Here is a 27,422-nt window from a genome sequence, read left to right on the forward strand (position 1 = left end):
AGAAAAACCCTACAACAGGGTGTTTTCTAATGATAAAGGAAACTTCTATACAAGCTAATCAAAAGCAGTTTCTTCTTGAACACGCATTCTCGCCACCCTTTCTCACTACAATTTAAAAGTATTTTTTCACAAAAAAAAAAAGTCATCAAAATTACGAAATAAATATAACTTTAATTTTGAAAGTATTACTTTTAATGTATACGATAAAAATAATTCAGGCCAACAACAACCAGTTGCAAATCAATAGCTCACTTCACTTCCCTAATTTCTTAGAGAGAGAGAGAGAGAGAGCACATGAGAATACAAGATCGATAATAGCCTAATATTAAATGTCATGCAAGTCTCTGTACATGCAAAAATGCAATCCCCACGGCAACATTACAAAATTGCCTACCGTGAGAACAAATTGAACTTCAATTGGTAAATCGAAACTATAACTCTAACCCTTTTGCATGGGTAAATAAATAACTTCATATCCATCTACTTCTTGTATTTCAGACTCCAAAGTTGATGGGTGTAATTATGCGGTAGCAATATCTGCTAAAAGCATCTTCAACGTCTCATAAGTCATAAAACAAATACCAACACCTGGCACCACCTTGTAATATTCAGGCAAAATTCCTCTGTATAGGCCACGTACACCTTCTGTCCGGATTATGTGCCCAAACATACCATAGAGGCCTGTAGTATAAACACGGGCTCGCCCACCAGCGCCCTCAAGTTGCTTCCGCCGCCTCACAAGATCCAAGGGAAACGTTGCTGCATATAGAATAACAGATAAGTGAAATACATCAGATCGTTAATCTGTTACATAGCAATGCATCAATAAAGGTGGTAAAGCAACAAATCAACTGAAGTGCATACCAATTCAAAAATAAGAAATGAAATCAAAATCAATTATATTTAAAAGAAATAAGCAATGTAGACAAAACAGAAGTATCTTATTGTAGTGATCCTGTGTCACGACAAAGTTGCAAGTTGCAACATTAGAAGCTATTCTTAAGAATAACAGCAGAAAACATATTATTGAAACCATGCGGCTCTCCTGAATTTGTTGTCAATGGACAGCAAGATATTTAAGGATGAGCAAGTCTATATTAACATGGCAGCTGCAGCATTTAACGAATCCAAAACATGTAAAAAAGCAGTCACGTGGAATTGACATTAAGAGGAAAGAGGCCAAGTAAAATACAGCCAGCCTTACCTGTACATACAATTGTTGTAGCAGAGAAGCAGAGAACAATTATTGACAAAAGTGCACTACTATAGTTTTGTATGAATGAATATTATGGATGCATGTAGTTAGTGTCTATATAATACAGTTTTGGCACATAAAGTATCCATCCCACAATCAGTAAGATATAGTTTTTCTATATGTAAAGACTAGTAGCTCTTTGTTAACAATTTCATTTATCCACTTACCTTTATCATAAGCAATTATATTATATTATAATTTGTTACCATAATTTCCATTATCTAATGCATGTTTGGTTCAACTTATTTTGGAGAATAATTGCTTGCTTTTGCTAGCTTTATGAAAGCTTTTTGAAAAGAATAAAAATTCTTCATATTAAAGTTGAACCGAACATGCTCTTAGATTATGCTACAAGCAATACTATTAAAACAGTAAGAACAGATTCCTCAGAAACACATCAACAAGGCATGAAGGATTCTGGTACCCATCCAAACATCAGGTGAACTGGTGACGGTAGCCTAAGTGAGACGCATACCTCAAAGAGGACAGCTCTCACATTTGGTAACTGAGGGAATGATATAGGTTCATCGAAGTAATGCCACCCCATGATGGAATCCACTGCATAACTTGGGGAGACATGCCATAGAATAAGACTAGGGAAAATGATTATTTGATCAAGATCTTTAGACAAAAATAAAGTTACAGAAAGACAAGAAAAGGGTCTTTTTGTTGTCTTCCTTACTAAATTCTCATATGCCAGATAAAATAACACCTCCAACCTGGTCTCTGGTTCTAGGGGTCAGTCTGGTTAGAAACTTGGTGCAGTTCTTGCACCAAACTCTCTTTCTCTGCATCAAAAGCATAGTAAACCACTACAGACATTAACTTCTTTGATATTCTTGATTTGAGCAAATTCAAAAGTTTGACAAAAGGATTGTTAACTACAATTGAATATCTAGTAAACATTTGATACAACAACACTAGGTCGAGTGTTCTGCTGCCACACCTATAGACATAGGAAAAAGATAAAATACCAAAAGAATGGGCATAACCCCAATCAAAGACATCAAAAAAGCAAATTATCAATACTACTTATTGACAATGAACATCAAAAGTTCTAGTTATCCATTTTATTCATACGAGAAGGAATGCCCAAAGTGCAAGTTATAATTTTGCCTTTTGACTACTCACCTGTTGATGATGCAATGCCTGAAAGACTGCCGCAGGCCAGACTAACAACGACAGTTGAATCATCGGATCTGATGTACACATACAACTAATATTATTATACTAGTATAATACTGACTACGATATACATGAAATAGAGAGAAAATTAAGGGTTACATCGAACTGCTGTATTAATTTGTGAACTAATTACCTATTTGTCTGCCAAAAAGATCTCAGGGTTTCATACACAGAGAAGCTGATAGCTATACTGGGCCCTACAGTCTGCATTAGCACCAGAGATTAGCTAATTCCACACGAAAGAATATAGTCTTCGAGTAATTTTATATTGACAATCTCGGCATACCAAAAGTGTAGTTCCAAGTCCCTTATACAGGCCAAATATTCCCTCTTCCTTGCTAATCGTGTGTAAAGCATGCCAGATACCTCTATAGTAGGTAAAATTTGTCTGCAAAATGTTAACAATGCTAGTTGTTAAGAATTATAATACAAATGCAAGGATCTTTAACCACCAGTTGTGCATGAACAATTCATTAAATTTAAGCAGATATATCTAAAGGATGATCTGATTTCAAAATAAGACAATTTCAAGGTCAGGGTCATGCAAGGTTCCAAGCATCAAGAGACTAAGACCACATAGAGTCATGGACCACACTTATAGCACAGCAGACAGGGAGGGGAAGTGAAATGCATGGGACCAGAGGCAAGAAAGGGCCACATAAAGCGAAAATCTAACACATTATATCTCACCTGTGCAGCAAGCCGTGTTCTTACAAGATCCAAGGGATAAGTAGATGTAGCAGCAGTTATTCCCGCCATGCCACCACCAACAAAATGTACGCAAAGGTCTGCACTGACATTATCCCCCCTATGACTTTGCAGTCCAGGAACCATCTTTAGCAACTGCACATATAAAACACTATTAAACACAAACCAATCAAAGAACAAGAGAGTATTCACAATAATAATTGCAAATTTCTCTGCAACACAATCAAACGACAGCAACTAGCTGCATCACAGCACCAATAACCTTACCTTCTTGTAGTGCTCATATGAATAAAAGTTAACAGAGGAATAAGGCAAGCGGTGAGCAATGGTGACCAAATTCCCTTTCCAGAAAGCTCTAAATCCCTCTTCATGAATAATTCGTGAAGCCTCATTCCATATACTGGCTTTTCTCAAAGTTGCAACATTGGAATGCATTCCCTGAACCTGAAAACATTTCCAAAATTCCACAATAGTAAGGTTTAACAGAATCATAACCTTTATAACCAAAATCATATCCCAGTCCTTTCATGATAACATAATAAACATCACAATTTAGCCAGTTAACAGTCACAAGAAGAAACCCAACAACAAAAACATTTTTTTATATATATAAAATTGACAAAATTAAAAATAATGAAAAATAGGAACCTGAAAGAGTATGGTGAGTCTCGCAAGCGGCGCCGTACAGGTTTTGCTTAAAGCGCCAGCAACTCCTCCAGCGAGAAGCTGCGAAATAGTGCCAATCTGCTGCGGCGGCGGCTGCACCAGTTTCCGTACACCACCATCCACGGCCACACCAACCCTAGCCTCCGTTTGCATCTTCAAACTTCCGATTTTCTTCTCTCTTCTCTTTCACCACTTTCTCTAACGAATTGAACCCCAACAAACTTTCACTATCAGAAGAAGAAAGATTCGCAACAAAGAATCGCGCATTTCTTCACCACCATTCTCTCTCTCTCTCTCTCTCTCTCTCTCTTCTCTTTTCACTTCGTTTTCGCTCTTTGCAATTTCAAACAAGCAAGTGTTCTTCACTTTTTTTTCTCAGGTCCAAGGTCGGCGACGTCGTTTTTGGGATCCGGCTCGAACGAAACGGTGACGTATTAAGAGGGTGGGTTCACGAGGAAAGTTAAAGCAACGCAGTATTTATGTGGTGTGGTGGGTTGCAGGGGCCTTTCGTGTTCCGCGTCGGTGATTTTAAGAGGAACGACGATGTGTGCAAGTGGTTTTGGGTTAAAGGTGTGTTACTGTCGAAGCGGGTGCAGAGGATTGGTTCTGTTGGCGAATATGAGGTTCTTTTCTGGGGAATATGCGTTGCCTGTGAATTAAGTTGAGATGGCGCATTAGACAGCTGTAGATATCATAGTTAGGGCTACGTCGGTTAAGCTAATTCTCCTATCAAATGCAGACACGTGTTATGGATTTTTGTAAAACATTCTTTAATTACTGTGTTTTTACTAGAAGAAACATGCACCTATTTCCCTGTGACCTTGCATTTGTAACCAAATAAGAAAAGCCACTTCTAAATTAGGATTTCTTATCGTGAGTTTATTGATGTGATAACAAGTTAAAGATTATTTTAAAAAATCATTTATTATGTTTCAAATATAAAAAGTATTCAATGTTATTTTAAATCATTTACTAAATTTAAAAATACACTAATACTGTCATGTGTTCATCAATACATAATAAATTAACTCTTTACATGACATTTACGTACCCTTTAAAGGATTTTATTAACTAGCAAAACTTATGTTAGATTACAATAAAAATTTAAAAAATAAACAAAATAATAAAATATTATTTTTAATCAGTAAAATGTTTATATTTTTTAGTATGAACATTTTTTTTCCTTTTCATCTGATTTTTTGGAAACGTGCCATTGAATTGTGATCTCGCGCTTAATTCAGACGTATCTACTACGCGTAAAATGCTAAACACGTGAAAGCTGAAAAACACATGGGTTGATTTTTAAGGAAAAAAATGATTTGTGATAATAATAAAAAAATGTTAATCTTAAATCCTTAATCTTTTGAATCGAATTTAAGTATTGAATAATAAATAAATTTGTTAAAATAATACTTATTACATTTTTATAATTTTAATATAATAATTATATTTTTTAATTTATTATTTTTTCATTTTTAAAGTCAATCTTATAATTAAATTTAACAAAGTTCTAATAATAATAATAGTAATAATAATAACAATATACAAACAGATTAAATTTTTTTAAAATTAGTATTTGACGATCGAACTTAAGCTTTTATTAAGTATAAAAGAAAACTATTAAGAATATTAGTTAAGAAATAAAATATTTTTTCTAAAAAACTACAACAATGAATTAATATATTTATTTATATAAATCTTAATAAAAATTATAATTTTTTAATGAGTACATAACAAAACTTAATTATAACAAAAGTTGTACTATATTCTTATATATATATATATATTAACACACTTTTTATTGTTTATTCGAATTTATTAAAATATATAATGATAGAGTGTGAATTTAAAAGAAGGTGTTATTATTTTTAAAAAATTAATCTTATAAAAAAGAAGGTAAATGTCCCTGTTGATGATTCCTTGATCGAGACATTAACTCATTCTGCGTGATGATATGCTTTTAAGCACTAATTAATGCAGTCAGTGGGAAAAACCATAGGATTTGTGGCTCTTTAATATTTAATATTCCCTCTCTCTTGTTGTCTTTGCAATTGCACCCATTGATACCGTATTTCGTTCAGTACCAAGCAGCTTTTCCTTAAAATATTTTATTCTTTTTAACATAATCTTTATTATTAACTATAATTTATTAAAAATAAATAATATAAAAAAATTAATTTAAAATTAAAAAGAGTGAGAACAACATTTGTTGTTATATATTAGAGTAGGTTTTTTCCCAAAAGCCTTTATAATCAAGAAAATGGGTGTACAGTAGGCTTGCTCACCTTGTGGTTCACTTCTAATGGTTGAGAATGCTTTTCCCCAACATGTGCATCTCTTCCATAATGGCCTTCTAGATTCTCACTCTAGCATTGATCAATCAATGACTGTCCACCATTACTAAGGGTTTGTTTTTTCTGCGTTGTGTTGGGACATTATAAAACTAAACCATGAAAGGCCTCGCTTGACCACAAAAAGAAAAATGAAGAATGTCAAATTATAATTGTTCATTCAAAATTAATAATTTAATATAAATATAATTAACAAATTATAAAATTATTAAAATATGTTCTAAATTCATTAATTAATAATTATAATTTTATATTTTACTATTAAAAAACATATCTCTTATTTTAAAGAAATCAAATTATAATTAGTTCATAGTTTTGTAACATTTTTATTGAGCTCACAACATTTGAAGTATTGTCCACTTTAACACTTGTAAGCTTTATGGTTTCATCTTTAAAATGCGTTTGGATAAGTTGAAGGAAACGTGTATTTGTAAACTACCTTTAGTCTTAACTTTTATTTAATGTGAGATTTTGAAGAACACTACACTTTCTATGTCAAAAAAGGCTCTATAAAGAGAAATTAACTAACAACTATTCTTTGTCTTCTTACCGTATTCCCTCCATGATTAAAGAAATAAATTAGTGTAATTGAAGCACTAATTTATAATTTAGACGCTCGTCATGTATTTTAGATACAATTATACATAAACGCTAAGCAATCAAAATAAACAATACTAAGTCTCATTTTATCAATTATAACAGAAGGGGTTTTGTTAACAAATATTCTCTAGACTATAGGTATCGATACTAAGAAATTAATAAATAAAGAACATTATTAAAGTTATGGTAAAAATATGCTAATAATATCTGTTATTTTTTTAATTATTTAACCAATATATTAAATACAGTATTTATCATAGCATAATGGTATTATATATTAGAATACACACTTAAACTTTACAATGAATGAAAATTGTACCGGAAGAAATTGAAAAAGTTTAAATTACTGTTTGGATAAACTTTTTAAAAAGTTTTTAAAAAATTAGTTTTAAAAAATAATAACTTTTCTGAGAAGCTTTTTTATTTAGCTTTTCTAAAATGTGAAAAAATAAATTATTTTTAACTTATATAAAAAATTGTTTATTATTTATATTAATATCTTTATAATAATTTCTCTAAAAATTCACCTAAATATGGCCGGATTAACGTACTAAAGTTACAATATTTAAAACTAAACATTATTTAGACAACTACATGCTTATTTGATTCATAGTATGTTTGATTTAGCATTCAAATGGGTATAAACTCATACTTACTTTAACATTGTAACTTTTATATTGAATTTATGTTTACACGTTTTATGACGTTTTCCAAACACACTTGATAACGAAACTCAAATTACACGATTTTGAACGCAAGTTATGTGTGAAGGAAAAATTTTCTCCTTTGACTGAACCTCCTTCCAAACAGGCCATAGCCCACAAGATCCTGACTCCCTCCTAGAGATGTTTAAAAAATTTAATTTTATAAACTCAATCTATAATTAATATTAAATTAGTTTTAAAAATCTAGATCTATAAATTAATTTTTTTATTAATGATATTTGTGTAACTAGTTTAGTGACTAAATCTATTTTTTAAAATCTATTTTTTTTAATTATCTAAATCTATATGTATAAATAAATTTTATCTTTATTTATTAAATTTCAACATTATATTAATTTACAAAATTTTATTGTAACTATATTTTACCACTAATATTTTTTATTAATATTAATTCTTATAATTAAAATTAAATATTTAAAATAATTAAAGATATTAAAATATAATAAATATTTTTAAATTAATTACCATTGTTATTTCTATATTTATTTTTTTTAATTTTTAAAATATTATAACAAAAAAATTATTATTAGTTATATTATTAATTTTTACTTTTATATATTTTAATTTAAATTTTTATTATAAATTCTGTTTATTAAAAATAAGTTAAAAATAATAATAAATATTTTATATACTTCTATAAAATATAATATATTAATAAATATTATTAAAATTTTTATGAAATGCATTAATTTAATGCAATATTTTGTATAATAAATTAGTTTTACCTTAAAAATATAATTCACAAATATATTAAAAATCAATTTTGTATTAAAAATTAAATTTTAAACTAATTCAACATAAAACTAAATTTAAAACTATTTTAAAAAAAATATCAATTTTAAAATCAATTTTAACCTAAATTTAAATTTTAAAACTATTTTTGAACCAATTAAAAAAATAAAATAAAATAATTTAAAATTTAACTTATATAATTAATTTGTATTAGGGATAAATGATAAAAAATAGAATATATCTAAATATTTATTACTTTAATAAAATATAAAAATAAAAAATATTATTAATAAATTAAAATATATGTAAATATTCTTTGCATATGTATTGTTAATGTAGTAGATTAGAGTATTCCTTGTATTCATATTTTATCTTATTTATTGATACTTAACAAATAAATAAATAAATAAATATAATGTTATATTATTTATTATAAAATTTAAATATTTTTTAATATAATAATTAAAAAAAAGTTATAGTATATTTTTACTATATAAAAATAGTTTAAAATTAGTTTTAAATTAAATCTAAAATTTAAAATCAAATTTAAACCGATTTTAAAAAAAATAAAATGGATTGATTTATAATCTAATCTATATAATTAGATTTTAAATAGATGCAGATTGAATTTTTTTTAAAAATTCAATCCATGAACACCGCTATTAACTTCAATTAACAAACATTTCAAGAATTAGTTAATGTTAGAAGGACATATATTGTTAACACATCACATTCGTTTTCAATTGAGATTGTTGAAGACTAGAGATCTGCCTCCGCCATGTTACAGAAAAAATAAAAATAAATCTGGTAAAAGGTAGCAATTAACTAACAACTATCTCTCATTCATGTGTAGTCAAGTATGAAAATTTCCTGAGAAACCATGTTTTTTCCTCTCCTTTTCTACATAGTTACCCTGTTAGTTTGAGCAACAAGTTCTATTGTCCGCATTACCTGACATATTTGAGACATTTATTGTGGTTCCTTGAGGAAGGCCAGTAGTGGAAGTAGCTTCTTGTGCTGCCAATGCCTTTTTACTTATAATGTGATATATATCAAACAAAATGGTTTGGAATGCCTTTTCAACATTATATGCTTCCAATGCTGAAGTCTCTAGAAAGGAAAGACCTTCCTTTTCAGCCAAACTTTGAGCATCTTCAGTTGAGACTGCTCTCAGATGATTAAGGTCAGATTTGTTTCCAGCCATCATAATAACAATGTTGGAGTCTGCATGGTCCCTTAGTTCACGCAGCCACCTTTGCACATTGTCAAATGTTTGCCTTTTGGTTATGTCATAGACCAACAAGGCACCAACAGCTCCTCTATAGTAGGCACTAGTGATAGCTCTATACCTCTCTTGCCCTGCCGTGTCCCATATTTGTGCCTTCACAGTCTTCCCCTCCACCTGCAGGAATTAACCCTTCATTCAGGTGACAACAATACAAATACTAGATACCAAGTTTGTCTACCAGCTCAAAATTGTTTTTATTTATCTCTCTAAAAAGAAAAAAAATAAATTTGTTCCTAAATATTTGTCTAAGTAGAAGTTTAAGATAATATTAATTATTATTATTTTTCTATTAATATTATTTTATTCGTATAAACATTTATATTATTTGAATAATTTAAAAGTCTACAAAAGTTTATAAGTATAGATTAATTTAAGCTGAAAAATTAATTTTAACAAAATAAATTCATTGATCTGAAGAAGGTAGTATTTAGCAATGAAAATTCAATTATTTCGTTCTCTTCCAATTAGCAAATCATCAAACATGCAAGAGAAATCATTAAAAGAGGTGTTGCTTGCTTCATCTCTTGACATTGTGCTGATCTAACTTTTCTCTCCCCTCAAAGTGCATGCATATTACTCTTGTCAAGTAGGAATAATTTCATTTCTATTGTCGCAAAAAGAATACTTTTAAACATACGACTAGTTGCATGTTCATTATGGATAAAACTTCAACTTGGACTGCAATTTACACCGACTCAAATTGAGATGATTTGATCGTCACACATGCACGAGCATGTTCTGACATTCTTTACAGATGATAACTTTATCAAGTTTTGTCGTGTCTCTTCGTGGGATGTGGGACGAACTCCTCCACCTGGCAAATATGGTACCGTGTATACTAAACGACAAATTCACTAACGTCCTACATAAAAAGAACACCTCCCTTTTGAGCCATCTCATGACGAAGAACCACTGTTATCAACACCCAAAGCACTTTGTACCGGAAGCGTTTGCTATCTCGACTCAACCGGTGCTTCATATTCCTTGGGAGAAAATCTTACATACTATTATTACTTACACTAATCGATCTCCTAACATCTTGAAAGACGTGTAATTATTCCGTCTATTGTGATTTTGTTGATGACATGTTGTGCTTTGTATTATGATTTTACTGGATTAGTGCAGTAACTTGAAAATATATAAGAATTTCTCATCTAATAGACTTTCAAAATATTCATTCTGACACTAAATTCCCCCATTTTTTTAGCGTATTTAGTTCTGCTCGGATAAAGCATCCCTGCTCTCGGAATATACCAATCCATTTTTTTCTTTCTGGTGAGAGTGAGAATCAATCTAATTAAAGCATAACAAACTCAATAAAATATAAACCATTAAGTGCATCACTATAAAATTACATAATGATTTTCCATTCTAGATAGGAACCATTCCTTCATAAAAGTTTTCCGGAGTCAATCAACTAGTGTCCAAACCAACCAAAAGAGCAATTACCACCAATCGAAAACAAAAATTACAGACCCTTCAACCCCAATATAGAGATTAACAGAAGCATGGCTGAGATTTCACGAAATTTCAAATAAAAGTAAAGATCGTGTAAAATTTCAATGGCAACACATCTAATTAAAAATTATTGACTTTTATAATATTTTTTAAAAAATAAAAATTATTGTAATTTTTAATTAATTGACATTACAGAAATATTTACATTGATAATAATATCTGAAAATGAAAGTAGTAATATAAACAAACCTGCAAAGTTCTGGTGGCAAATTCAACCCCAATGGTAGACTTGGACTCTAAGCAAAACTCATTACGCGTAAATCTGGAAAGAATATTGGATTTTCCAACCCCAGAGTCGCCAATCAAAACGACCTTGAAGAGATAGTCGTATTCATGGTCTACCTTGTACGCCATGCAAAATGATAGAACGGGGTGGCGGGGAAGGAAATATGGTTAGAGGGATTGAAGAATGAAAATGAGTGTTTGCAGAGGAGTGAAGGAACAAGGAAAGAGAAAGAGAAAGCGAAAGAGAAAGAGAAGAAAGGGCATATTGCAAGGCCAACAATGAGTGAGCAGAAACGGAATAAACGGACGAGAAGGCACTTTGAACGGACTTTCATGTGGGAATCGAACGCCCGCGATAATCGGAACTGCGTTTTTGTTTTTATTATTATTAATATTAATATTCCTTTTTACAATTACTTGATTCAGTGCAATACCGCCACATTTCTTATTACATTAAAGGCTTATGTTTTTCTTTCCAAATACCTCACCACACTTAAGAATGATGTTATAATACTTTAAATAAACAAATTTACATTATACAGCGTGCTGGTTGAAAATAGATAGTTTCACAAAAAATAAAACACAAAAAACAATTAGATATATATTATAAGGGTTGAGATGGTTGATTTTACATTTTTTTTTATGTGACCATAATCAACTTAAGTCGATCACAAACGAGTTAGTTTAAGTTGAGTAATTAAGTCTATGTATAAAAATAAAATAATTATAATGTATAAAATTTAATAATTATTAAATTAAAATAATCTATCTATTTATATAAAAAAAATTATTTCATGTTTAAATTTATTACAAATTATATTGGAAAGCACATATGAAAATATTGAAATATAAATGTTATAAAATATTTTAACTTTTGTGTATGTAATTGGGTTGAGTGAGATTTGTTATGTTGCAGAAAGGCAGATTCAATATTTGATCCGTAATTAATCAAAATTGCATATTTAAGACCTGATTACTTAACCCATTAGTTTTTGTTTGGATCGAGTCGAGTTGGTGGAATTGTTAAGGTTTACCAACCGATGAACACCCGTAGTTATATTTTTGTTCCAAAGTTGGATAGGGATCTGAGCCCCAACCAATTGATGAATGGTCATATATATGAGCCCAAGGGGTAAATTCTTCCTAGAGAGAGGCCCAAAATGATTTCTATAGTCAACCCCTGTCATGACCCAAAAATATGTCAATGATAAGCAGGGATATTTAGAACAACACATTTTCAGAATAACAAGAAAGAGAGGAATATAAAGTTAATAAAACAAAGGTAATAAAATTTTAGGTTTTTTTTAAAAAAATATTATTTTAATTTTATTTGTGATGATAAAAAATAGTTTAAAAATAGAAAATATTTTTTTTTATGCATTAGAATATTCAAGATATAGATGAGAAAACTACATTGAATTATCTTTCAACGGTAGTCAAGACGAAAATGGGAGAGAAGGGATCAATTCCCATCCTCCCCGTGCCATTGTAAAACTTTTTATTATTATTTTTATTTACGAGTAATTTTCTAATTAGCTACATAAATGTTCTTTCCAGAAAATATAACTCTTAATTATTTTTCTTTACCTTCTTCCACATTATCTTTTTATACCAATCAACTTATTATTTTGTTTACTTTTTTATATATTATTTCTTTTAACACTCTCTTTTCTCATACCAGACAAAGAGTTGATGCTACCATCAGATTTTTAATAAATTTTTTATTTTTCAATTTTTAAATCTATCAACAGGATGAAAGTTTTAAAAAAAGGGCAACTGAGAAGGCTTTGGTATTTGCTAGAATCCGTTGTTGAGTGAGAGAGTTATTCTCAATAATAAGCACTTTTTGGAACAAGGCTTCATTCTTCTTAAGGAAAATTTCAAATTTTATGTGGAAGTATTGTGGATAAAAAAAACTTCGCTCACTCAAATCTCAGTGCAACTAAAATTATACCCAGATTCTTACACAAAAAATAATAATAAGATTATCCAAATACTTTTATTTTTTAAGTGAAATTTGAAAAATAATAATAATGATTTTCAATTAACAAAGTATAATTAACCGTGAGTTGTTAATAATTTTATATGTAAAATAAATAACAAAGATTAATTAATAAAAAATTAAGAATTGCTATAACAAGAACTAATAGACTTAGTGCAAAAAGGATAAAATTAACATTAACAATCCATGTTATTTTGGGTTTTATCAAGTTTTGAAAGAGAAATATTTTGAGTAATAATACGTTAATGAAAAGTAAATTAATAAAAAAACATTATTATTTCTTCTCTTCATTCACTTTTTTCTTCTCAATCTTTAGCAACTCTTTTCCTTTCATCTTTTTTTTTTCTCTTAACCTTCATTCCCATTCATATTTGTTGTCGCTATCTTAGTGAGAACTCTAAAACTAGTTGGGTAAGATTCAAATCCGTTGATGTTGTTCTCACTTTTTTCATAAGTTCTCTAATACTGAAAAATCCTAAATTTATTATTTTTAATATCATAAATTTTGAAAGAATATAATTTTTAAAATAGAATTTAAATTTATACAAATTATATGTTTATTTCATATAATTTTTAGAGATCTTTCCAATCTAAACATAAGTATGGACAGACACTTCTGCTAAAATTTTAAAATTTTCTAATTTTTTAATGTTTTTTTATATTATTCTATGTAAAGAATTCTGCATTTTGCAAATCTTTAATATTGTGAATCATAATTTGTAATCACAGAAAGAAATAAAAAATGATAGTGCTATGTAGAGTAAATAAACTCATGTAGTATAAATAAGATAAAAATAAAAAAATAAAAGAAAGGGAAATAAGAAGATAAGCATTAATTAAATTATCATTATGTCATTTGATAAATTTAATTTGTATCACATGTTTCTTGTCCTGTATTTTTAACTATTTGATCTTAATTAACGATTTAGAATGTTTGCAAATTTTTTAAAAACTATTTTTATCTTACCTTTCTAAATCTAAATTTAAAGAAGAGGTTAGAATCAACTTTATTTATGCGCATACTGCTAAATAATGTGAGGTTCAACTAAGATATTTTTCTAAGAAACCCATAGCTTATCTTCTGTCTTTTTTATGCAATTGTGAGTAATGTCAATTTAGGTACTGCTGGCTAAGTACACAGCCAAATGGTTCACGCTTTTGAGTAAGCTTTTGGCAACTTAAATCAATCACGTTTTGCTTTTGATTACAGGAACTATACCTTCTGTCTTTTGCATAGATTTCTTAAGATGAATAAAATAAATTTGTTTGTTCTGCTACCCATTTTGTTTCTACATTTTCTTCTCATGCTCCTTCACTTTAACAGCAAATGTCACCAACCAACTAGCCATGTGAATTTGTATAGCCATGCATTTATAGTATAGAAAACGGAGGTCTTCCATAGACTGTACCTTGGAGTCATGAGGGAACATTCCAAACATCTATCAATAAATTGTATTGAATTATTCTAGTTCTCTTTATTCCACGACCTACACCACCCAATTGGAACCAAGTTGTGCAAAATGGACCAGACATATGCATCACGCTGCTTCATTTTAATTTCAATCTTCTACACCCCTAAAAACAATCCCCCCCAACCCCAATCATCAAGCCCAGAAAGTGCTTCCCAGCTCACCCTTGGCAGCTGTCACTTTCACTTTAATGAATTTCTTTCTTTAAAAGTAGTAATAAATTTATCAGATTAAAAATATAAAAATGTATTCATATTTTTTTAATAAAATTTTACTATTATTACTTATTTAAACTTAATCATAAAGTTAAAGTACGTTAACAATCTAGTTTTTATTTATTAGAGATACAAAAGTATAATAAATATTTTAACTTTAATAAAATATTACTACTTTTAAATAATTAAACTTAACATTAACAGGTAAGATTAATAAAATTATATTTTATATAGTTTTTCTATGTCATTTATAGCCTTTAAGGAGAACAAACAAATTGCTCCCATAAATTTGAAGCCCTATAGCACAGTTGTTGATGCAACTTGCCAGCAAAAGAGAGTTTCCATAGAGTGATGAAATTATCGTACGTAGCACATGTTCTGAACAAATTTTAAAGGGAGTTTTCCACGCCTACATTTTGGGTGACAATGTTTTCCTTATCAAAATCAATCAATCTATAAACTGCACCCTCAAATTTATCCTAACCTATTAAGTTTGGAATAATATCTGGCTTCAGATATCAAGTGCATGTGATTGCACGTCTAATATGATTCTCTGGGCTGAAATGATCTAGAAATTAAGCTGTTTGGATGTAGCTGCAGGTTAATTGATTTGCCTACTGTGTTAATAATGCAACTGTAGGTTTTGTTTGTACTATTTGCAGGTTAGGAATTACTACTAGTTATTCAGCTTCATAGATTCTTTTTGGAGATATATATTTGTACAATTAAGCTCCTCATAGGAATACTTTTAAGAATAACTACAAAGAAGTACTCATAATTCCAGGGAAGTCATTGCCCGATTCCCACACATAAGATCATCTTCCTAGAATCAATTAGTGTCCAAGTAAGTTTAATAGCGAAAATCCAAAATAATTATCTTCTTTTGACGTGGTGATACGTGCTTTGAAATAAAGGAAAAAAAATGTAAAAATGTGTTTTAACCTCCAAATTCTGTTTGTTGTGGTACAACTAGCTCTTGTTTATTTAACAAAGAGATAAGATCATGTGCTTTTGTAGCAAAAGGGATATCAAATTGAGAAAGTATGTGTCACATAGTTGGCCAAGTACGCAATTTTAAGATTTCGTGAAAATTGTTTTGAATTTTGGTTATAAATATTAATAAATTTTTGAAAATATTTTACTCATTTAAGGTTTAGAAATAAATAAATAAATATTAAATAATTTAAGATTAAAGGACCCATAAAAATAGAGTAGCTGAGATTAGTAATGAAAATATAAATTTAAAATAATTAACTTGAGAAGAAAAATAAAGAAATTTTAAAATACGTATACCAATAATATGAGTGGCTAAAATTTAAGATAAAAGTTATAGCAAAAAAAAAAATTACGATAAAAGCTAGCTTCAAAAATAAATTTAAAAGGAATTAATAACTTAAAAATAAAAAATATGCTAAACAATGATGAATTCATTTGTTATGAAAAAAATATAATATAAATTAATTATTCTATTTTTAAAAGTAGGAATTTTTTTATTATATAAGAGAAATAATATGCACTCAAGAGCCAACAATTGAAAAGATTATTAATTTTTAATTAATCTTATATTTTTCATAACATAAAAATATCATACTTTATATAAAAAATTATTAACAACATATATTTTAACAAACTTTTAATTATTAACTAAAATTTATTAAAAATTACAAAAAAAATATACTTTTAGCTAAAATTTATTAAAAATAACATAAATATGTGAATCACACTCTTAATTTAATATTTATTTTAATAATTTTTACTTATTTTTTTATAATTTTTAATAAATTTTAGTTAATAAATAAAAATATATGTTAAAAATTGTGTTACCGCTATTCTACTTTATATATATTATTTGAAATTTAAAAGTAATTTGATTGTTAGACCGGTTATAAAATAACTAACAAAACGTAATAGTAATACTTGACTGTATATATTTGTTTCTTCTTTAGTTTGGATCACATCTGATTTAATTTTTTAATTTTTTGGTTAATATTAAAATCAAACAAATTTAATATTTTTGTCAATTTTGTCTTATCTCTCTCAATTTTTAATTAATTTTTTATTAATCACATCAATTAAATTATTTTAAAAAATTCTTTAGAACACACAAATCCATGCTTCAAATTTTATTCAAAATAATAATAAAAAATTTTCCTTTTCAAATCATAATATCATCTTATAAATCATTTAAAATTTATTAACTTTTACTACACTTTTTACGTCTAAATTATGTAAACCATTTCATATTCCAATTTCATTATAAACATTCAAACGTTTGGATATAAAATAATGATTTGTGATTTTTTAATAAAATAAATTTGACAACAAAATTAAATTTAGTTAATTTTAAAAATAAAGAAGTTTGACTTATTAAAAACTTTAAGAAATTTAATTTACATGTAATAAAATTAAAAGGATTAAAAACATAATTAAACATGTTATCGTTTTTCCTACACAGCTATGAGGCTCATTCGCTGTGCAGAACGACAAGCGATAATGAATTGGACTTGTTCTCTTCCCACTATTCCTGTCTGGTAGCCAAAAAATAAAAGTAAAATCGTGTTTTTCTTTCTTTCTTTCTTTCGAGGATGTAAAGCTGCTGTCAAAATCCACTTAATAAAGAAGTCATGTCTAGATCGAGAGCAAAGAAATTGTAGAATAAATGATCATTTTGTTCTTTAAAATTACTATTTTTGTTCCTAAAAGATAAAAAATGATTACTTCAATTCTTTTTCAAATCATTTTATCCTCTGCCATGTTAAATTTTTGAAACAAAAATGATATTTTTTTAGCAACTAATGTCATCATCTATATCTTTTTTTATGGAAGATTCCTCTCCTCAGGTTACAAACAGGTGAAGACATGAAGTCATAGTGAACATATCACTACGTCAAAAATAAAATCATTGCTATTATTATACTTTGCACCCTATTGACTGTGTGAAGGACTCGGTTTTATCCTAAGAACATTGCACCATTTGTTTTCATCCGATTTTATAGCACTTTGTAATAAAGCGATGGCACACTTTGAAATAAACAAAATAGACTTAATTGCAAAATAAACTGGGAGATTCTTATATTCGTCTTCGTCAACCTTTTGCTTTATGGAAAGCATAACCAAGTCCACGCAGGCTAAATATTATAGTAAAATTAGTGATATATTATTTTGATTCATTTTGTAACTTTAACTTTAAAGAGGATATCATACAAAATGATATTATGTTCACATTTGGTTTTTGAAATCGGATTCTAACTTGTTTGTAGGCCATGCTAGGGATTGTGATTGATAGAGGTGCAAAGATAGACTAATTTAATTTGAATAAATTCACTAAAACATAAGCTTTTGAGTTTAAATTCTATAATTAAACTAATTTTCCATCTATTTTATTTTATTTTTATAAAGTTTTAAACATTGAACTCTTCTCATTACTCTAACAAGCCTGTTCTTTCCATATATAATTATCATCTCTTTGTTATCTCCCTTTTCCTTAATCCTTATCACTCTTGCAATGGAAATTAATGCTTTTCTTTCCTCCACAACTATCAATTAATATATAATTTTCATCACGTGGTTCATTAATGGTCAAAGCTACGAAAAAGATGATGAACATGTACAAAATATTTCTAATGAATCATGTCTGATGTAAAATAATAAGAAGAAAAATTTAAGAAAAAGGTGATAAAAAGATAAAACTACTATGCAATGTATAAAAATTATATTTCAAAATCAACATGTGTCGTGCTATCATTATATCAAAGCATTTAAAGCAGCAATAACTATTTTAGCATTCTTTCCAAATTTATGGTTAAGTATTAATCATCATGTCACCGTACGTAAAGCACGACGAAGGATAAAAAAGGGCAAAGGGGAACGATTCCATTTCCTTTTGGAAAATTAGAGAGCAGAAAAGTACAAAACGTGCAGTGCGAAGCCGCCAACAACTATTTTATGTTAGAATCAAATTCCAATAATGTTTTTTTTTTTAATATATGATTGTAGGGGGAAAAAAAATGGGTAGGTATGCTTGGGGTATTATATTATTTGTCATATACTCGTATTTTTTTAAAAATACTCATAACTATTTTATATTTATTAAATAATAATTTTAGTTTTTATTCCCACTGACTGAATATTTAAACTTTTTATATGTATATTGTTATTTTTTAATTTTTATATGACATTTAAAATAATATATACTAAAATATGATTTTTTAAAAATTATAAAAATATAAAACTCAAAATTTGTTAAAATCTAGTTTTAGTATACATACAAAAATTTGGAGATGAAATGGTTAAAAATTATAAAATATAAAAAATTGTTGATAATTTTTTTAATATATGTATATATATTAAAAAATTCCAATAGTTTTTTAAAAAATAATACAAAATTTAAACTATAAAAAATATTTAATAATAATTTTTTATTTTAATTTTTTATTCTCATTATTTTTTAAAATTTTCATATTCTTATATTTAATTTTTTATATTAAAATATATAATATACATAAAGTTTTAAAAAAATTATTTATTTAAAAATTATATATATATATACATATATATATATATATATATATTATATAGCGTGAGTAATGGGTATAATATTTTAAATTTTGTGAAATAAATAAATAATTTTTAGAATAAGTTAGACTAAATATGCATTTGATGTGTTGTATACATATCTTTGTAATTTTTTAATATTCTTTTTTATTTTAAGCTGGCTTTGTCTATTTTCAATAAACCACTGTTTTTAGTGGAAATAAAAAAAAAACAGGTCACTCCTCTGGTTTCTTTTAAGCTTTATTTTTCAGATTCTGTTTACATGACAAGTTATAAAATTTTATAAACATTTAATATATATTTTCATATTTATCCTTGTCCACCATTACATCTTTAATTGTGATGACATGATCAATTAATAATTTTGTATGCAATGATTTTTTGTGGTATATGTCAATTTTTTTATTGTCATATTAATATAATTTTTTTAATAAAAATATCAGAGAATATATATTAGAACCCACTAACTGATAATTTCATAAAAAAATCTTATGAATAAGATTAATTAGATGCTCAACCTTAACCTCATCAGCTTTATTCATATCATTATTAGGTAGTGGAAACCGATAGAGATAAATCATAATAAAGTGGTATAAAAAGGAGGCTTTCACTTTACAGACCACACATATTTCACCAATTATGAAGAGTAGATAGATGATAGCTAATACAAAAGTTTTTCCTTTTTCTTTTTGGAAGTAAAACTATGGCAAAGACTTTAAGATTGATGTACAAATAATTAATGGTGTAGATACATAATTTAATATTTTTATCATCATATCAAAATTTATATTATAATTTAATTTTGAAATTAATTAAAATGAATTTATGAAAGTCATAATTTATTTTTATAATTTTTTATAAATTCTTTCCAACATATCTTAAATTTATTATTATTAATTAATTGTGTACATTTGTTTCTTGATTTAATTTTAGCGTAATTAGTGCTTGTGAAATTACTGACAGCGTTTATGCATATATCCAAGATTTGGTAAGGGATAGTGAGGTGAATTTTGAATATTGAAACCTCTCTACCAATTGACCCATTACCTATGAATTTGGAGCTAGAGATGGGCTACAGCCCTTGAGTCACAACAAGTTACCAAAGATCATCATCAGTTTGAATTCATAATATTTACTCAAAGTAAGTATTTTCTCAATGATAACCTTAAATAATGGTCTCCTATTTTAATTTTAATTTATTTTTTTATTAATTATTACAATTTTTTACCATCATTATTGATAAATAAAGCTAAATTAAAGTTAAACAAAATGAACATGTCATTCATCTTCATTCATAAAAAAATTTGTGAATAATGATGATTGGGTGAGGGATTAGGTTTCGGCATAAATTAAGATTAATCTCTCAATCTTTGAAAAATTAACAAAAAAAAGAGTTAAATAATTACAAATTTATTATCCAAATTAGTTAATTTTATGAAAATTGACTTTGGAGGTTTTAAAATGATTATAAGCTCTTTTAAAAAAGTATTATTTTAAACAAGATAGGGATATGCTATTTAGTAACAAGAATGATAAAATTAGACAGGTCACTTTCTTTCTTATTGGCCTTCTTCGTAATCGTAAGGGCATTCAAACTTATTAATTTTAAAGGCACCATAACAATTACCAATATTAATTTCAATTTCTTTGAGAGAGTTATTATTACTTGTGATGACTCGTACCTTTGCATACATAAGTCACGCATTCTCTTAACTCTCAAATTTTAATGTTGTGTTTAAAATATTTATTATATTAAAATTATAAAAGTATGATAAATATTTTTCGTTAAAATTTTTATTATTATTTATTACATAAATTTAAATTTTAAAAATTGAGGTTAATATATATTTTTTATTACAGAACATGAAATATTGAACTTTAAATTGACATGTTCTTCTACTTTAATAATTTCTATAGTCTTGACTTTGTCCATTCACATTCAATGGAAGAATTCTTCATTCACACCTGCATTAATCTAACCTCACACTTTAATTATTATTATTATTATCTAGATCATCATGGTCACACTTCTCATATTTTATGTTCACACTTCAATTCTTAAATATCTCTGCTTTAACAATTGTTTTCTTTTTGGATATTTAAGCTTTTGTATAAGAAAATAAAATTAATATTCTAAATCTTATAAAAAATATTATTTAATTTTTGGTCGTACTCTTTATATACTATATTAATTAACATCTCGGTTATTTATTATCTTCTATCAAACATACATTAATAAAAAGTTCAAAGTGTTGAAAAAAATGGGAAAAAAAATATCGTATGGAGCCTTACAATCATGATTGGTCAAACAGGGTAGCAATTACGAAATTAGATTTTCGAGTACTCATCTTGAATAGCTACATTGTCATCACCATTCATCAACTTTAGGTCTATAAATAATCTACAAGTTCCAATGTGACAGTTGCCGAATAATTGAGTGAATCCTAATATACTGCTCCTATCTTTGAGAGATCAATTGGAAGATTTACATTTCTTCTATCCATTAATTTGCATGGCTTTGTGCGTCTCATATTGATCTGAACCCCACTTAGGCAACGACTTGAACATGTCACGTGGCTACAATCCAAATGAAATCTTCCCAGCAAAACTCTTAAATTAATCTTCAAAGTTCAACATTTTAGTCTTTCAATTTTAAAAATATATCATTAATCTCTAATTTTATAAAAACATGATTTATTTTAACTTTCATTTTACACAAAAAAATAAAAATCAAGAATGCATTTGGACTAATGTTTATAAATTTGAGTTTTAAAGAATTTAATCTTGTAGAATTAACATTTATTTAAAAGTAGATCTAAAGTTAATGTGATTAATATTAACAAAAATTCTCTTAAAAGTATATTATTATAAGAATAATTTAAAATTTTCTATTTTTATTTTTATAAATTTTCTTAATCATTAAATAAAAAGTTTTAAATATTTTTAGATTTTATTTAGGAGTTTATAAAGAAAAAGAGAGAAAAAGAGTTGAAGAGTAAGAAAGAAAAGAAAAAAAAAAAAGAAGAGAAAAACAGAAGGCTAATTCAAATAAGAGTTAATATCAAATAAATAATTTTCGTATCTCTTTTTTCTCTTTCTCTTAAAATTAACTTCTAAATAATATCTTAATATTTTCAAGATAATAAATTAATTTTAGTGAAGATAATTTTGTAGTATTTTAAAATTTTATGATTATAAATGTTAAAGTTCTTTTTTTGAGTATATAAGACAAAATATATTTACTGAGACGAGAACTTGAAATTATAAGTTAAGATTAATAAATTCTTAGATTTATGTGCTTTGTAGTTCCTTTTGCAAAGTTTGAATTAAGATATATCTTTTAAAAAAATCTTAAAAACTAAAATGTTTGAAGGTATCTCAAGATATAATTTAAGATTTTACAAGAAATCATCTCCTTAATTTATTTTAGTGTGGAAGTATTAAGAGTGTAGATTGTCAAGAAGTAACCAACAAGGTAAAAAATCATGGCATGATTGTGGATCTGAATAATTCTCAGTCAGTTCTGACGTAGTTTGCTAGCTTCCAAGAAGTAGCGGGGCAAGCTTGGCCAAGACTTCCATTTCGTAGACTCGTCTATTTTTTTTCAATTGAATGGTGGGGTTTCTTCCACATTAAAAATAAAAAAGGAAGAAAATATATGAATCATGCAAAGGTATATGCATGCATAAATTGTAACATTTTCATAGTCAATGAGTGTATATAAACACCATCAACCATTTTGTCTGCTATGTCATTACTACTAATCTGACAATGGATGATAGATCCTTTGCTCTTCTTTTGCTTCTCCTTAGCTTCACTTCACTTGTGCTGAAATGTCACTCAACTTCCTCAAAAGACTTGAAGGCAAATATACTTCCATCTCTCTTCATGTATTACCTACATAAATTTCATTTACTATTATGATACCTCCTCAAATTGCCTTTGTTCATATATATATATATATATATATTTTTTTTTAATTATTTTTTTTTTTTCTGGTTCAATTTAGCTAACAAGTGCATTTTTCCTGTTTCTGATACTTGTGTTTTGAATGCAGACATACATAGTCTACACTGGCAACAGCATGAAAGATGAAGTTTCTTTATTGTCCCTTCACAAAAACATGCTACAAGAAGTTTCAGACAGGTTATTATTCAGTCATATTTGACAATGAAGTTTTGAACTAGTTGGTTGCCCTGTTCTTAGGTAGTAAGTAATATTAATCAGTTGACAGTAGCCTTACCACAAAAATTGGTCTTGTGATAGAATCTGGGTTGAATGTGACTAGTCTTACCACAAAAATTGATCAGAGAAATGTCACAACAGAAAATGATTGTAATGTTATGAGTCACTAAAGTTGCAGTTGGAAGTTACGTGCATACTAAAATTAAAAAAAGTAAAAACTGAACTATAAAAGTGTACTTAAATTGTTTGTCATACCTTCTTTTATTAATTTGTATTTACAATTTCAGCAATGCTGCACCTAAGTCAGTACTACACCACTACAAACGTAGTTTTGGTGGCTTTTCTGTGAAGCTAACAGAAGAAGAAGCTGAAAGAATGGCTGGTGAGAAGTTATTATGTCCTCTTGAAAATTTGGACTTGAAGATTTCTTAACTAAGAAAATTCATAATGCAGGACTTGATGGAGTGGTGTCTGTCTTTCCTAGTGAAAAGAAACAACTCCATACAACAAAGTCTTGGGATTTTATTGGTTTTCCACAACAAGTGGAAAGAACAAACACTGAAAGTAATATCATCATTGGAGTAATTGACTCTGGAATCTGGCCAGAATCTGAGAGCTTCAATGATAAAGGATTTGGTCCACCACCTAGCAAATGGAAGGGCACTTGCCAAACCTCTAATTTCACTTGCAACAAGTATTATACTAATACTCTTACAAGCTGCATGGAGAAAACATGCAAAGAAGTACCCGTTTAACATTTGTTGCTAATGCTATGTCCTTGCAGTAAAATAATTGGAGCTAAGTATTATAGAGCTGCTGGTGATGGATCCTTGGAGAATGAAGATCTCAAATCTCCAAGAGACTCCGAAGGTCATGGAACTCATACAGCATCAACAGCAGCTGGTAACCCAGTTAGCACGGCAAGCATGTTAGGCCTTGGACAAGGAACAACAAGAGGTGGTGTTACATCAGCACGCATTGCTGTCTATAAAGTCTGTTGGTCCGATGGATGTGATGATGCAGATATTCTTGCTGCATTTGATGATGCAATTGCTGATGGGATTGACATATTGTCAGTTTCGCTCGGAGGGTCCAATGATCAAAACTATTTTAGAGATCCAGGTGCCATTGGAGCATTTCATGCTATGAAAAATGGAATACTAACAGTTTTTTCAGCAGGAAACTCAGGTCCAACATCTGCAACTGTAGGGAATTTATCACCTTGGTCAATTTCAGTGGCTGCTAGCACCTTAGACAGAAAGTTTGTTACAAAGGTTGAATTAGGAGACAACAGAACTTTTGAGGTATAGTACCCTTCCCTATCCTATTTCATCTTCTAATTGGTGAGTTCAAAATTTAAGGTCACATCATGGCCTAATTTCCTTTATGCAAGCTAAGGTAATTTGGTTTGTTATTCATGATATGAAACTTTAATTAAAAAATTTCTTTTCATATGAATTGTAACATCAGGAATCAATCTCTTTGTTCCATGTTTAGGGAATCTCAATAAATACATTTGACCTTAAGGGAGAATTATATCCTATAATCTATGCTGGAGATGCACCAAATACTAAAGAAGGCATGGATGGAGCTTCATCCAGGTAACAAGCCTTGATGTCCTTGCAGCTTGAACAATAAAGTACAAATAATCATGTGTCCTCCAAAGTGACTTTATTATATAAACCAAACGTTCCAAAAGTTTATAATTGGTTAATGGAGTTATTTCCACATTGCAGGTTTTGTTATATGAATACGTTGGATCCAAAATTGGTGAAGGGTAAAATTGTTCTGTGTGAGGGCAAAACTAAAGGATTAGGCCCCTTCGAAGCTGGTGCTGTTGGTTTCCTCACACAAGGTCAAAATTTTCGGGATTCTCCATTCTCTTTTCCTTTGCCTGGATCTTACCTTGATTTAAAGGATGGTGCAAGTGTATATGACTACTTAAACTCTACAAGGTATCTATAAACTGTAACTTTCAGATTAAAATTCGTGTAAACCCTTTTAAATTTATTTTAATAAATTTATATAGTTGATCAAAATATGTTCTTTTTAACTTGTTACAAAATCTTTTATGATCAAATTTATAGCATAAATTTTTTTATGATAAAAACTTATTAAATATGTATTTAATTAAATTATTTATTCAATTACATTCTTAAAATATCAAGTTTAAAGTGGATTGTTTGAAATACCATGCAGGAATCCAACTGCAACCATATTTAAGAGCGAGGAATTAAAAGATACTTTAGCCCCCGAGGTGGCCTCTTTCTCATCAAGGGGTCCTAACATAGTTACACCTGAAATTCTGAAGGTACATTTCTATGAATGAATAATTAAATATATCTCTATTAGGTAACTACATTCATGACTCTCTTTTTTTAATGTTGTAGCCGGATTTGATTGCTCCCGGAGTTAACATAATAGCTAGTTGGTCTCCAATTTCCCCTGCTTCAGGAATTGATGGTGACAAAAGAAAATTACAGTTCAATATGATCTCGGGAACATCAATGGCTTGCCCACACGTGTCAGGTGCTGCAGGGTATGTCAAATCATTTCATCCTACGTGGTCTCCTGCTGCCATCCGTTCAGCTCTAATGACAACAGGTAATAGAAAAATGAGTCACACGTATGAACATGCAAAAAGAAATTAAACTAAGTGAATATTGTCTAAAATAAAATGTTGCTTATGACATGCATAGAACTTGATCCTGACTGTTGCCTTTTTAAGAACTTATGCTCTTCTCAAGATGTTTTTAACTTATTGTTAAATTTATAATATATGCTATTATTTGAAAATAGCATATTAAATAAGCGTTTAATTAAATACTGTCCCTAAAGGCAGCCTAATTCAAATATTTTATTTTATCCTTGTAGCTAAACAGCTAAGTCCCATGAATAACCGTGATGCTGAATTCGCATATGGAGTAGGCCAAATTAATCCTTCTAAAGCTGTGGATCCTGGTTTGGTATATGATGTTGGTGAAAGTGACTACATAAGATTTTTATGTGGACAAGGCTATGGTTCAAAGATTTTCCAACTCATCACAGGAGATAACAGCACTTGTCCTGAGACAACTTATAAAACCGCAAGGGAATTGAACTACCCTTCCTTTGCTCTTGAGGCTTCACACTCCACACACAATGTGAGTGGCAGTTTCTACAGGACTGTTACAAATGTTGGGTCACCAACATCCACATATACAGCTAATGTGAATGCTCCTCAAGGACTAAAAATTCAAGTGAACCCGAGTGTTTTGTCATTCACTTCTCTTGGCCAAAAACAAACTTTTGTGCTAACTGTTGAAGGAGCAATAGATAAATCTATTGTGTCAGCTTCTTTGGTTTGGGATGATGGTAATTTCCAAGTGAGGAGTCCCATTGTTGTGTTTGATCTACCAATACCATAATGGGTAGATGAATCTACCGTGATCTCTGTTGGAAAAAGGCATATTAAAGTTGCTTATTTCTCAGCAGCTATTGTGTTGTTGACGACAAAATAAATTTATTCATATGAATGTATAACCTACTTATGCTTGGAATAAGCTAACAATTTGTCAATCTGAATTATACTTGGACAACTATTGCCTATTGGCTATTTTGCATTTGGCACAACTAGTAGCTAACCATCTAAATAAGTCAATCTGACTTGAATAATTGACACTCCAAAGTAATGATTTAGAAACCCTGTCACACAGTACATCCAACGAAAGGCCTATGGAATATTTGGGTCAAAAGTGTCAAATC

The 27,422-nt window shown here is 28.5% G+C and overlaps 3 protein-coding genes across 7 annotated transcripts; 1 reads left to right on the forward strand and 2 right to left on the reverse strand.

Moving 5' to 3' along the window:
* Positions 1 to 173: 173 nt before the first annotated feature.
* On the reverse strand, positions 174 to 4,447 carry LOC113845994 (mitochondrial substrate carrier family protein B-like). 5 transcript variants are annotated; one of them, XR_003501607.1, is made up of 9 exons: positions 3,797 to 4,223; positions 3,416 to 3,592; positions 3,131 to 3,283; positions 2,727 to 2,828; positions 2,574 to 2,644; positions 2,387 to 2,454; positions 1,975 to 2,043; positions 1,731 to 1,821; positions 632 to 759 (listed from the first exon to the last, which is right to left on the reverse strand). XR_003501607.1 is itself a non-coding variant. In XM_027473785.1 (8 exons), the coding sequence occupies exons 1-7, from the start codon at positions 3,965 to 3,967 to the stop codon at positions 1,988 to 1,990; spliced, it is 798 nt and encodes a 265-aa protein (XP_027329586.1). In that variant the 5' UTR covers positions 3,968 to 4,223; the 3' UTR covers positions 678 to 759; positions 1,975 to 1,987. The 5 variants fall into 5 exon arrangements, 2 of the variants coding, with proteins under 2 accessions (XP_027329585.1, XP_027329586.1); XR_003501606.1 differs by having other exon boundaries at positions 1,938 to 2,043; XR_003501605.1 differs by having other exon boundaries at positions 174 to 759; positions 1,731 to 2,043; positions 3,797 to 4,447.
* Positions 4,448 to 9,138: 4,691 nt separating this feature from the next.
* LOC113845995 (ras-related protein Rab2BV-like) lies at positions 9,139 to 11,382 on the reverse strand. The gene is made up of 2 exons (XM_027473786.1): positions 11,218 to 11,382; positions 9,139 to 9,624 (listed from the first exon to the last, which is right to left on the reverse strand). Exons 1-2 carry the CDS (start codon positions 11,380 to 11,382, stop codon positions 9,139 to 9,141), a joined length of 651 nt encoding a protein of 216 aa, XP_027329587.1.
* Positions 11,383 to 23,234: 11,852 nt separating this feature from the next.
* On the forward strand, positions 23,235 to 27,085 carry LOC113874476 (cucumisin-like). The gene is made up of 10 exons (XM_027512698.1): positions 23,235 to 23,357; positions 23,551 to 23,639; positions 23,966 to 24,060; positions 24,132 to 24,372; positions 24,463 to 24,982; positions 25,176 to 25,279; positions 25,415 to 25,633; positions 25,878 to 25,989; positions 26,069 to 26,282; positions 26,553 to 27,085. Exons 1-10 carry the CDS (start codon positions 23,265 to 23,267, stop codon positions 27,083 to 27,085), a joined length of 2,220 nt encoding a protein of 739 aa, XP_027368499.1. The 5' UTR covers positions 23,235 to 23,264.
* Positions 27,086 to 27,422: the final 337 nt, after the last annotated feature.

Source organism: Abrus precatorius, unplaced genomic scaffold (genome assembly GCF_003935025.1).
Source record: "Abrus precatorius isolate BTA unplaced genomic scaffold, Abrus_2018 Scaffold8, whole genome shotgun sequence".
NCBI lineage: Eukaryota > Viridiplantae > Streptophyta > Magnoliopsida > Fabales > Fabaceae > Abrus > Abrus precatorius.